Source organism: Pongo pygmaeus, chromosome X (assembly GCF_028885625.2).
Source record: "Pongo pygmaeus isolate AG05252 chromosome X, NHGRI_mPonPyg2-v2.0_pri, whole genome shotgun sequence".
Taxonomy (NCBI): Eukaryota; Metazoa; Chordata; class Mammalia; order Primates; family Hominidae; genus Pongo; species Pongo pygmaeus.
The window spans coordinates 22,168,067-22,180,382 of record NC_072396.2 but is presented as its reverse complement, the minus strand read 5'-3'; the positions used below and the strand labels follow the sequence as shown (position 1 = coordinate 22,180,382).

Here is a 12,316-nt window from a genome sequence, read left to right as displayed (position 1 = left end):
ATTTGTAAGACCTGAGGAGAAAATACTCCAGTTAAATATTTTTGAGAAAAAAATGAGAGACTGGCTCAATAAGGATCTTAGACATAGCTGAACAAATAAAACTCCCATCTTGTTTTTTAATTGCCTGAACACTAATGTCGTATCTTTCTCAACAATGATAAACAAAGATGAACTAGGATTTTGCTTGGAGTGGTAGATTGAAGTAGGGCTATATCATCTTTTTTTAAATAGATAGCCAGAATCATATTTAAGTAATTACATTGGCCCAAAGAGTAAATATGGAATGTTGTTCATTCCACAATGGTCCATGTGAATATTTTAGGCTTTATGACAGTTTCAAAAAAAGATTCCTTAATTGGTAATGATACCATTTAACATTTAGATGTGCCACGCAGCAGGGTAAATGCTTAATCTTTATGATCTCATTTAATCCTCACAACAATACTAAGAGCAGATCTATTTTATCTTCATTTATAGCAGGGCAGTATCTTGCTCAAAGTCACACTTAGTAAGTGGTGGAGCTAGAATTCCATGTGGGCAGTCTGACCCCAGAATCCACGATTTTAACAAGAATTCTATACTGCCAATTTTTTTCAGTTGTCTTTTGAAATGTGTATTTAGCAGTAGATGCCAATGAATGTGAGACTTCCTTAAAATGCAGCATTCAAAAAATTTTTCAAAATGACTGTATCTAAAACTATCAAAAAGCCCAAAATGTACAGTACCTTAACCTAAAAAGGTCATTTTTAGGATTAAAAAGCAGCTTTATTTAAATTCCACATTCAACTTTTGGCTCTGCTACTGAAGTTAACAACTAACGGTAGGTATAGTCATTGAGTCCTTCTATTAGAAAATTCCTTGTTATCATCAGCACATGCTATCACTAAGTCCTCTGTGATAAATTTTAACTTCTTAACCATATATCTAAGTTAGAACTATAATCTAAAAATACAAAAATCTCTTTAAATAACAGCTTTTAAATTCTCTGTTGGCCCATCGCTGAATATATTCAACACCTAGAGGATTTTGAGGGATGGGGGATGGAAGACTGTAAAAAGGAGAAACTGCTTTGTGGGTTACGAACAAAATGGAAGCAAGATAGGGAATCTTAACTGAGAATGATTTGGCTTGAGGAAGGCACAAAATCATATGATCATTTAGAATAACTAAATGGAGTTGTAAAAACAAGAACACATTTAAACAGCATAAGTCTATTTCAGAAAATCATAGGCCAGGAAAGAACCCTGAGGAATTATATAGTAGTTATCGCATTCTTTTTTTCCTCAAGGCAATACTGCATCTAAAGCCAGATGTAATTTCATAGAGTAGAGGGTGGGGTAGAAAATGTGAGGCCTAACAGATGTGAATTATAGTAGTTAAGGTAAGGTATCAGGTGGCCTAATGTATTATTAGTTTTTCGGTTCTAGAAAGAAGGTGAAGGAAAAAGGGATTCAGATTTTAGCTTTAGGATTTAAGGGAGGCAGAGTATTTTTACATAGTAATTTTTATTTTAAAAGAACCTTCCTCCATATTACCTAACACTGTAGAAGGGTGCATATATTTTGTTTAAAAAAACATTTTGACCCAGTTTTCCCTCAGTTCTTAAAGCTTGTGAAATACTGGGCAGATGACTGATTTTATAAAATTTCAATGTAGTTTTACTTTAAGAAGGATGAATGAAGATTCAATATATAAAATGACATACATAGGTATTAAACAATAAAAACTGAAAGTTTCTCCCCCTTCTTGCTCTTACGGGGGAGAAAAGCATTCAATCAAAATACAACGTAATTCTACAAAGAGTCTGGTTTGACAGCTGTAAAAAGAATTGAGTATGGATTTATCTCTGGGCAGCACACTTGAACAAGCAATCACAATGAGATGGAACACAGAAACATTTCCAAGTATAGTAATGGGATAGTGTGGCACCTATCAGAGATAATAAGCCACCCCCTGCCCCCATCCCCTACACATCATACACATACACTACACGAGACACAGTAGTGGGATGAGTGAGGACGAGGGACTGAGATGCCAGGCTACCACAAAATGCCACCAATTACTTAACATTTTAAGACTAGACAAAGAGTCTTTTTATTTTCAAAAGGGCGGTTGGTGAGGGGCAGAGTCACATTATAAATCTGATTCACTGTGCTCAACAGTCAAAACAACACAGAACTCAACATTCAAGACAAAAACAGACCTTTATTTTCTTTTATAATTTTCAATTGGTTTCCTTGATTTTTCTCAGATGAATACCAATTAAGTCAACTGGGGCTACTGTTGCAACTGAAAATATGAAAGCACCTTTATTTTCTTCTTTTTTTGCCCTCTTCTTCATCTCCTTCTCACTTCTCTTCAGGCTTCTCTCTTTTTTCAACCCTTGCTTTTTCTTCCTTTAGAAGAGGCTTGCTTTGGAAGAGGAGGCAAGCACTTGGTGAGGTCTGCTTCCTGATTGACTTTCTTTCAATGTGCCAGTTCAGCCACTGGAACACTGGCTGAAAACCAGCTCTTTTGCAATTTGAATGAATGTTTTCTGAAAGTTGGCAAAGTGTAGAGACCACATTCAAATCACAGGACATATATAGGAACCTTCTGTGATTCCTAATGAGGAACTGTATCACTGCTATAATGAAATTTTAATTTGTATCTAATTTATTCAGGAAATCTGGGCCTATGCAGAAATAAATTTCCCCCCAAATTATATTTACGTTTACAACATGTAAATTAGTCCTGTGTCAGATTACATACTTTTGAATTCCAATTTTATTGAAGCAAAGAGTGCATATAAAATTTTCTTTCCTACATAAAATTTCATTGATTGATGGATTTGAGGATCATAATTAAGTTATTGATGAATTAACTTGTATTCTGTGCCAAGGGAGTGTCATTTATGGCTGTGTCATACTTGATGGGGTGAAAGAAGATCCTCCTTATTGTCCCTTTCATATTCTGCTCCACTATGAAATATTGTGAATCTAGGAATGTAGTGAGCATCATTATTTGTCTTTTTCAGGTTGCCTATGACCTCTAGGTAGTAAGTGATAAATGAAAGCCCAAAGAAAAGAATAGCTAATGAAAAATACCAGTTTGTTGGAATCTCTTGCAAATTGCTTATTAGAAGATAATAATGCATTTCTCAAATACCAAAAAGTCTTTGGTTGACGTATTTCTTACATTCAGGCTCAGTGGTTTCCAAATTTTTTCTGATTGCACACTCTTATTAGTTAAAACACTTCTGTTTTATCGAACAGAAACTTATATACATGTATTACTCTATAGTAATAGATAGAAGTTATAAAACATACACAAAAAGAAATTCAAAAGGATGAGAGATAAAACCCAAGGAAAAATTCCAATGTTTTTTCTTCCTGTACCTTAATGGACCCTCGTGTGCCCTACTTCAGAGACTTAGACTGTGACTTTTCCAGGAGTACAATTTGTCCCACTCATATTTGCATTTCCCCTTCTTCTACCTGGCACAGTGCCTCATGCAACCCAACACATTCCAACAGAGTGATGGTTTTCTTTACTTTATATATGAACTACTCCAAAGAGGGTTCCCTAACAGGTGACTGTGTAATTATTAGGACAGTCTATTGTATCATATTGTTCATGAAACTTGGCAACCTAAAATTTTACTCTAGTATCCGCCCCATTTTCCCATCCCTGCCATGACAATGTTGAAGGAGCATAAAAAATGAAAACAAAACAAATAAGTAAACCAATTGGGCTCTTGAAGAATGAAGCCAATGATGGATAATGAGTTCTGGTACATATTTTGGAAGGGATCTGTGATCTTGTAAAATTGGACAATGATATCCTTGTGGAAACAGTTGTTCCTTCTGCAATACAGCTGTGTAATGAGCCCAGAAGGTTGGGAAAGACTAAATCACAAATGGTAGAGAAGACTGGACATAGTCAGATTTGAGAGACATTCATTCTTGTACAGTTGCAGAGTGCTTTAAGGCTTCCAGGCGAATGATATCAAGTATGTGAAACACTATTCTTGTCACAAAAGGCAATTAACATTTGCATTGAGAACACCCGAATATTTTCTATGAATATGAATTTACTAGCAAGCCATAATGAATAACTTATTTACATGTAAGGTGACAAACTTTTAATGGGCTTAATGTCTTTGGAGGTTTTATGATAAGGATGATTAAGTATTCAGGGGTTTATACTATAATTTGAATGTCTGTAATTAAATACTAGCTCTCTTTAATTCATGCTTTTATGTAAGTCAATCAGCTATGCCTAGCATTATAAAACTGGGTTTGGGGAAGGCAGTTTGTTATATCAAAAAAAAGCATAAGATTTTAAAAGCTGGCTTTTAGTCCTCCATCTGTAATCAACTACTCGTTTCATATTTAGGGGTAAGTTATTTATTTTCTTTTAGGCAAAGTAACAATACACAAACATTACTATTGGGAAATAATTTCTCTGAGTAAAGAAGTCTATTTTAGTGAGAAAAAAACCCTTCTCTTAAAAGAACAGTTTGAGTGACTCCACCAACATTTGCTAAGTGTATTTTTAAAGAACATGTAAAGCCCATCCTTGTAATAATGATAATGTGCTTCACTGAAATCAAGTACTTGTGTCTGTCAATTCCTTCCTTACAACACTAAATCTTGCTCCATAAAGATGTGACAAAAGAGATAGAGCTAAAGTTTATTCTATACTTCCTTCTCTGAACATGTAATTTCTGTTAAATTATGCAGTTTAATGATAAAAATACAAGACAGTGGTTGAATTTTCAGGGCACTACAGTATTTACGACAAGTAGTTCAGATGGCAAAATCTTGGTGTCCTTAGCATTGATTTATTGCCCCAAAGAAGGGAAGGTTCTTTGAAGGACAATCAAAAATATAAATGACAGTTTAGGTTTACCCACAGAATTTAGAAAATTTAACCACTAGGAATATGGAAGTCAAAGTGCTGGCTCTCAGGCAGGAATTCATAAAGGAGACAGTTTAAAACCAAAGCTAAGAGATGATTATTTTTGAAAATTAATGTGGAGTCACTATATTCCCTAATGGAAAAAAAAAAAAAACAAATTCTCTAGATCACAAAATTTTACTATGACTTAAACAGGGAGAATGACCCAAGACAATCCCATAAATATTAAATGCCAATAAAGCCAATAAAATGCTTTTTGATGGATTTCTATATACCAGAACCATCATTTTATATATATATATTTTATATATATATATATATGTTTTAAAAAACACATTAAAATGGTTAGAGCACAGAGGCAATTGTAAGGCAGATCAATGTGATTTTATTCACAGACACAAATTCCATTTGTGAGAAAGAAGCACTGATTACTTCTTTTTAGAAAGATATTTACTATCAGGCATACTTAGCAAATTATTTAGCTATCTGAAAAGATCTGATACCAATTGGTCATATTTTTATTTTTAAGTAATTTATATTTTTACAGGTATTCACATTATGCAATACCACACACTGCGGTGACAGGAAGAAAAAAACATTTCAAAATACAGTGTTAAATTATCTGTTCATTGCACAGTATGAAATATCCATTAATTAGCATTAAAATTATTACAGTGTATCTTATCCAACTAAAGGAAATTTCACATCCACTACAGAAGAAAAATAAGCAATATTGATTGAGCCATAGGGGACCCAGTTACATAGTATTAAATAATATCTGAAGCTAGTTTGAAAGACATCCAGACAAAATACTTTTCAAAAATGAAACCCACAGCCTATAGATTCAAAATATTTTACAGAAAAGAAAAGCTCATGCCTGCCCTAAGAGGCAACACCACTTGTGTACAAGTGCCAAGAAATAAGGAGAAAGTTAGGATTTTAGCTGAAGATTCTATAATAAAGCCTGGCATGAGAAATTTTCTTCATTAATGTCACCGAAAGCAGTCTCTGTGTTGCACCTGAATACACTTTATAATAGAATAAACATAATAAGTTTCAAAGCAAATTGTGTATACCTTGCCTTAATAGATTACACTTAATTTAGTACAATACAGCATGTCAAGTTTTAAAAATGCAAAATACACTTAATACATAATTTGCTTTCTCTGCTTTGCCTTAAAGAGGCCACCAAAGAGTCCATTAAACAGCCAGAATTTTCTAGTTATTGAAGCTGATCCCTCTCTTTTCCTGGTGTCAGGAGAACACAACTGAGGTATTACCACACAGAGCCCTTTCCCAGTTAAGACCCTTTCCCCTTCTGTTCTCCCACAGAAACCGCAGTTTTCTGTTACTGTGCTCCATCTTGATTGGCTTTGATCTTATGCTAGTCCCAATGTAGAAAGCTCGCATTCTTCTTAAGAGTGGCCTGCCCCTCTTATATCCCTTTGGGAGGCCCCCAATCCAAAACACTTGATGATCTAAGCTTTTTACAAGTCTGTTTTCTGTTATAAACAGCAAGGACGAGGCCATTTTAGTTGCTTGCAAGAGGTTGATGTTGAGTCTGCGCCGTACCGACTCTCTCCGATCTAAATTCTCTAAACATTAGCTTATCAATCTGTGAGTCCAATGGGTTGAGTGCCAACAGAAGTGGATCCGATTTGGCATGGAGAGGTTCTACCAACTCTCGCAGTGTATTAGCCTAATATGATAAAGCAGTGATACAATATGATGAAAGACCTGCGAGTGCCATTATTTCCAAAGCATATTAGTATTTGTATTAGAAATACCATCATGCAATACCCATGAAGAGAAAGTAGAAAAATATGGCTAGAATTGCATATGGTTTTAATACAATGTCTTTCTGTTGGCATGCAAGTCTACTTGGCCATAAATGGGACACCTTTTGCTTTAAACTTGGTTGTTTGGAAATGTTAATCTCCCAGATACACACAATAACACACAGTGCAGAAAAATATTTTCCCACCACTATACTTGTATATGCACATCTATAATTTTAATCAGAATAGTTTATGTTAAAATATCCTCCATATACATGTAAAATTACCATTTCTTTTGAGAAAATTAAAATATTTCTATACGAGATCTTTCCTCAAATTCATCCAATCAAGAAGCATGAAGAAAACCTCTCTAGTCTTCTGACCAGAAGGGTATTTGATTAACCTGATATATACGCTACCATGTCCTAATCGGTGAGACAGTGGAATAGCCTAGCTAGTATTGCTCCAATGAGGAGGCCGCATGCTTAACAACACAAAATGCCAAGAAACGAAAAGCTAAAACAGAGTGACTGTGATGAAAGGGTGACTTTACACCTGAGCATAAGCCACATGCCAAGGAGTTAAGAAACTGGAAGAGATGGATGTTTCTGAATGACCTGAGAAACTAATAACAATTTGGATAAAATAAACTGTACCCTCTTTTAGGTCATTTTATTTTGGATATTGAGGAATCTAATAAATATTGTCAGCAGGAACAAACCAGCAATATTTTAAATCTCTAGCCTAGTGCAGATTTTTATCTGCAACATCTTGTAGTATCTTTTGAGTTATATTGAGAAAAGAAGGAACAAGTTGGGAGAGAGAATAGAGAAAGCATGTTGTTCATTATGTCCTCCCTTAGAAAATGGGGAGGGACACATCTTGCCTATAACACTGATATCTAGCAAACAAGATATAGCATAGTTCAGAAATCAGCAGAACTAATTTTTGTCTGTAATATTATACTCTTTTTGCAGAAATGGGGGTGGGAACTGAATAATCTTCATATATAGGTCAAATGAAACAAAACACAATACCTCAGTTTTTAGAATATTATAATACTGGAGTGCTAGCTTTAGCTTCTACCACTTTGTTTCACAAGGTCATGGAATTTCACACAGCAAAATCAGAGGGAATCCAACCTTGGGCACAAGGTCATTTCTAAGTTTAAACTGTTCTTAATTTATCTAAGCAATTCAAACATTTTGTAGTTATTTTGAACACAACCTTTGTTTCCCCACAGAGATAAGGTTACATGAACCTTTTAATTTCTCGTACACATTCCTTAATGCCCACTTAACCCACACTAAACTGAACTAGAGCCCTGGTAATGAAGTCACAATTGCTGAATTCTATTGCAAGAGACTGGAAACATCTCCTCAGTTTAGCTCCTAAAGGATGGTGGAGGGAGAAGTACTATTTCAAAATGGCTACAACTAGCTACCAGTTAGCGTATGTTAGCATAAGAGAAGATAACTCCCTAAGGCACGGTACCTCTTCAACTACTAGTGGTCACAGTACCAGTGACTACTGAATCTCAGGGTGGGGGTGGAGGTGCTTGTTAAACACAGATTTCTGGGTCCTACACCTCATCTATTGAATCAGAATTTCTGGGTATGGAACTCAGGAATCTGCATTTTAAACAAGCAATCCAGGTGATTCTTGTGCCCACTGCAGTTTGAGACCTCTTGCTTTAGGTCAATCACACTGGCTAGGGCTGGTTGGAGTAACACCAATTTTTGCACTGCATATACAAGTAGTTTCTAAGTCAGAAGCCCTGAGTTTGGGGACTTCACATAGCATTTTATTTTTAATCCCATCACCAGTCTGATGTTGTATCATACAGCTTAAAGAATTTCAGGATTTTTGCTGAGGAATTTGATGGAAATATCTTGGTCTACTGAGATTATGGCAAAATGAAAGAGGCCTTGGTAAATTTTAAATAAATTTTTTAGAACTATACTTTTTATGTAGTGTTAAATAGTGCCTATTTATATTTGAGGCAAACAACTACAACGGCAGTCCTACACTCAACTCCACTATATGTCTTGGCATGTGCATTATGAATCTTAAGTATAAGTGTTCTGGCGAGCCAGGTGGGTCAGAAGCAAGTGCACAAAGGGCTGCCCGAATATGGCTAATCTAGATGAAATCTCTAAAACACAAAAACCTACTTCAAGATACTGTCCTTCTATCTTGGACTTCTGTGAATCTCATGTTTATGTGTCTTTAACTTTTTACAAGTCCCATTCTGATTCTCAACACTCTTTCCTTTTCTCTCCCTTTAGGTTTTCACTGGGCTTTCTCTTTCTTTGTGTTCAATTCCCAATTACTACCCTTCTCCTTTGTAGTGGACAACTTCATTTATCCTGACACAAAGTCAAAATAGTCAAACCAGTTAAAATTATTATACAGACTAATTTTATTCCTCTTTTCTAAAAGAACAAATGGAAATTGCATGTTCTTTAGAAAAAGGCATGCCGGGCACAGTGGCTCATGCCTGTAATCCCAGCACTTTGGGAGGCTGAGACAGGAGGATCGCTTGAGGCCAGCAGTTTGAGACCAGCCTGGGCAACATAGCGAGACCCCATCTCTATGGAAAAAACAATAGAAGGCAGAAAAAACATAAATTATATAACTCTTGATTATTTTGTTTTCTTTTGGCTGTTACTCTAACTATAAAAATATTCCCTACTGCTGCTGTTAAAATAAATTTCACTATTTACCAATCTTTTAGCCAATTACATTTTGAAATGACAGCAACATATCTATGTTACCACAAAGAAAATCAGTAATGCTTCTGTATGGCATATTATTTAATAAATATTTATTAAGCTACTACTCATCACTGAAACTTCTAATTGTGAGGCCACCAGCTTAGGTTAAGAAGAAACAGATCTTGTTTCCCTGTTACTATACTCCTGGAGATCTGAATGATGAACCCAGACGGAATGCTGTGTTGAATCATGTGTAGAATGACTTATTCCAGTGAGATTCCATGTCCATGCAAGTTCCTTGAGACACAGATTGAATTTGCATAGGAAATCTTGAGGAGGATGTTTCTTTCTCTTTTTGCTTTATGAATTTAAACATTGCCCCAAATAAAACTTGACTGCCCAAATAATAAGCAGAAATAGAAATTCTGTAAACATAAGGTTTAGAAATATAATCTGGCTTCTATTAGTGATCTGCTAAAAATAGCTGATGATACTTCAATCAAATGCCTGAGGAGGATTAGATTACAGAGGAGATAAGGGTAGAGGTACGAACATCTTCAAGAAAATGATTAAGGCTAAATATAAAACAGGTGAAAATAAATATCTTCTTTAATTAATGAAAGAGAAGAAAATATTTTAAAATGGAAGTAAGTATTTAAGCCAGATGAGCACTTACAAAGATTCCTAATTCTGTTTGAGTTCTAAGACCGAACTCAATTCTATTTCACTCAGTTCCATAATCAGCATGCTTGAGGGCAAATTTAAGGACAAAGCCAAAGACTACTTGTCTTAAGTTATTTGTGGATAACAAAGGTCATCAATAGCAGATATTCACGTCTATCAAGAGTAACACAATTCTACTCCTGGGAGAGTAGAATTGTTTTGTGTTTATTTTGAAAACCTTATTTACTTAACATAGTTATCTGGAGCCTCCCCTTCTTCTAAATGTATGTGTTTAGATTTAAGTTTTTCTTTTTCAAAACAAGGATATCTAACACCATGAAATGATAGTGATAATTACCTTTTTCTGTGTAAGTACTGGAGAGAGTGGGCTCATACCTTGGTTCAGAATGTTCAGACCAAAACAGAGACTTGTTAATTGTGGTTTGAATATTATCTGTCCAAATTTTGAGGGCCTGTTTTCTCATAAAAGGTTGACTTCAAAAAGACTGGATATTAAAGATTTTTTTATTTTTTAATACCATAGGGAGAAGGAGTTGGAAAATATTTTTATGAATGTGAAGCAAAATTTTCATGATAAAGTATTATTTTTCTAAATAAAGTGGTAACTAGTGAAAGATAATAGAGTTTGTGTTTATACTTACAGCACTTATGGAGTTCTTTAATTCACAATTCCAGGTAAAATAAAATATTTGATGAACCTAAGCCATAGGCAAAACAGGTAAGAAAATACTGTTTACAGATAATTTGAGTGTTCCTCTAAATTCCCAAATCACAATTCCATCCTGTGTGTATAAATCACAAGACATGGAGTATTTCCTTATGAAAGTAGTATTTCATCTTAATGTACCTACTGTTATATTATGACCTTAGAGTGCCATTTATGACTTAATTACTTATCCATGAGTCTATCACACATGCTGACTTTCTAAAATCTGCATTAAAAACCACCATCTGAAATTAAGGCAGACCTGAAGTACCCTTTAAGTGAAGTTTTTACGAAACAACTGAAGACATCTTTTACATTTAATAGTTACAGAAGTACTTAACATGTTATTTTAATTTACAACCAGTTTATTTTCAATGAAGTGTCTGTAGATATTTCAGCAAAATGTACTATGGAATTTTGACACATGATACTGTCATTGCAAATGTCGCCATTCAGATTTTAAAATGGAAAACGGGAATAATTAATTTTTATAGAAATATATTGTTCAGTAAAGGTTTAATGGGTGCCTATGGGTGTATATATATATACTATATCAAATATTAGGAATAAATATACAAAGACAACAGTCTCACCTCAAAAAGATTATGATATAGTTGTATACCGCCTTCCCACTTCTATCTTAAAATTTTATAGTTAAGAATTATCTACTTTATTTAACTTGATATTTGACTCCTCCATCCTAATCCATCCATATTTTTAAATATTTCAGGAGATGTTATTTTGAGGTGATTAATAAAAGAATCACATTAAACTCCAATGAGACAACTTTAGTAAAAATAACCGTTCCTGGGTAAGGTTTCCTTTCAGCAATGTAGGTGGACAGCAAGCTATTGGCAGATTGGGTTGCTTTTGAAATCCATTTTATGATGAATAATGACTTAATTTAAAATAATCTCCTTAAAGTTCCCAGTTCCAGTTGAAATAGCTATAATCGATAACATAGATGAAGTCTGAGACATGAACCCCCGTCTGAGACATGAATCCCCTACAGAAAATAGTAGACTTTTTTTTTTAACTCCCAAATACTTTAAGAGATGAACAGTGCAGGTTTTAAATTTATGTGGATTTTCTACCACCACCTTGTATGTTTGTATTAAAAGGATGTAATTAGATTTTATTCAGCCTGGATGATAATCAATGTGAAGTAACTCAGTGATGAGAACTGCCAGTCTGGTGAACAAGTGAGTCATTCAACACTTCATTTGTGACTATATCTGGTCTGCCAAAATGAAAAGGCAAATTGGGATCAACTCTATCAACATAGTTTTCTTGCCTATTTCCTTTAATAGGTTCTTTTTGGTCCTTCGAACCCTATTAGGACATTCTCTTTCCTACCTGATAAGTACTCTAAAAAGTAGTTCCAGCCTTATCTGAATCTTGGTTCACTTATATGACTGGGTGGTAAAAATGTCTTCAGAACACTGATTATATGTCTATGACCCAAGCTATTTAATTTGTCCATCACACTCGACTTGAATTTTCCAAATTGATATTCTGGTGAAATAATA

At 34.5% G+C, this 12,316-nt stretch overlaps 1 protein-coding gene across 8 annotated transcripts in view; it reads right to left on the bottom strand.

Moving 5' to 3' along the window:
- Positions 1-12,316, bottom strand: part of CNKSR2 (connector enhancer of kinase suppressor of Ras 2) — a 282,653-nt gene that overhangs the window by 6,593 nt on the left and 263,744 nt on the right. For 2 of the 8 annotated variants that reach the window (XM_054472207.2, XM_054472208.2), the window contains exon 20: positions 2,288-6,601. The exons of 4 other annotated variants lie outside the window; for them this stretch is intronic. In XM_054472207.2, the coding sequence (XP_054328182.1) occupies positions 6,597-6,601 (5 nt within the window). In that variant the 3' untranslated portion in view covers positions 2,288-6,596. Of the gene's footprint in view, positions 1-2,285; positions 6,602-12,316 lie in introns of those variants that run through there. 2 more of the 8 variants (XM_054472210.2, XM_054472206.2) reach the window with 2 other exon arrangements.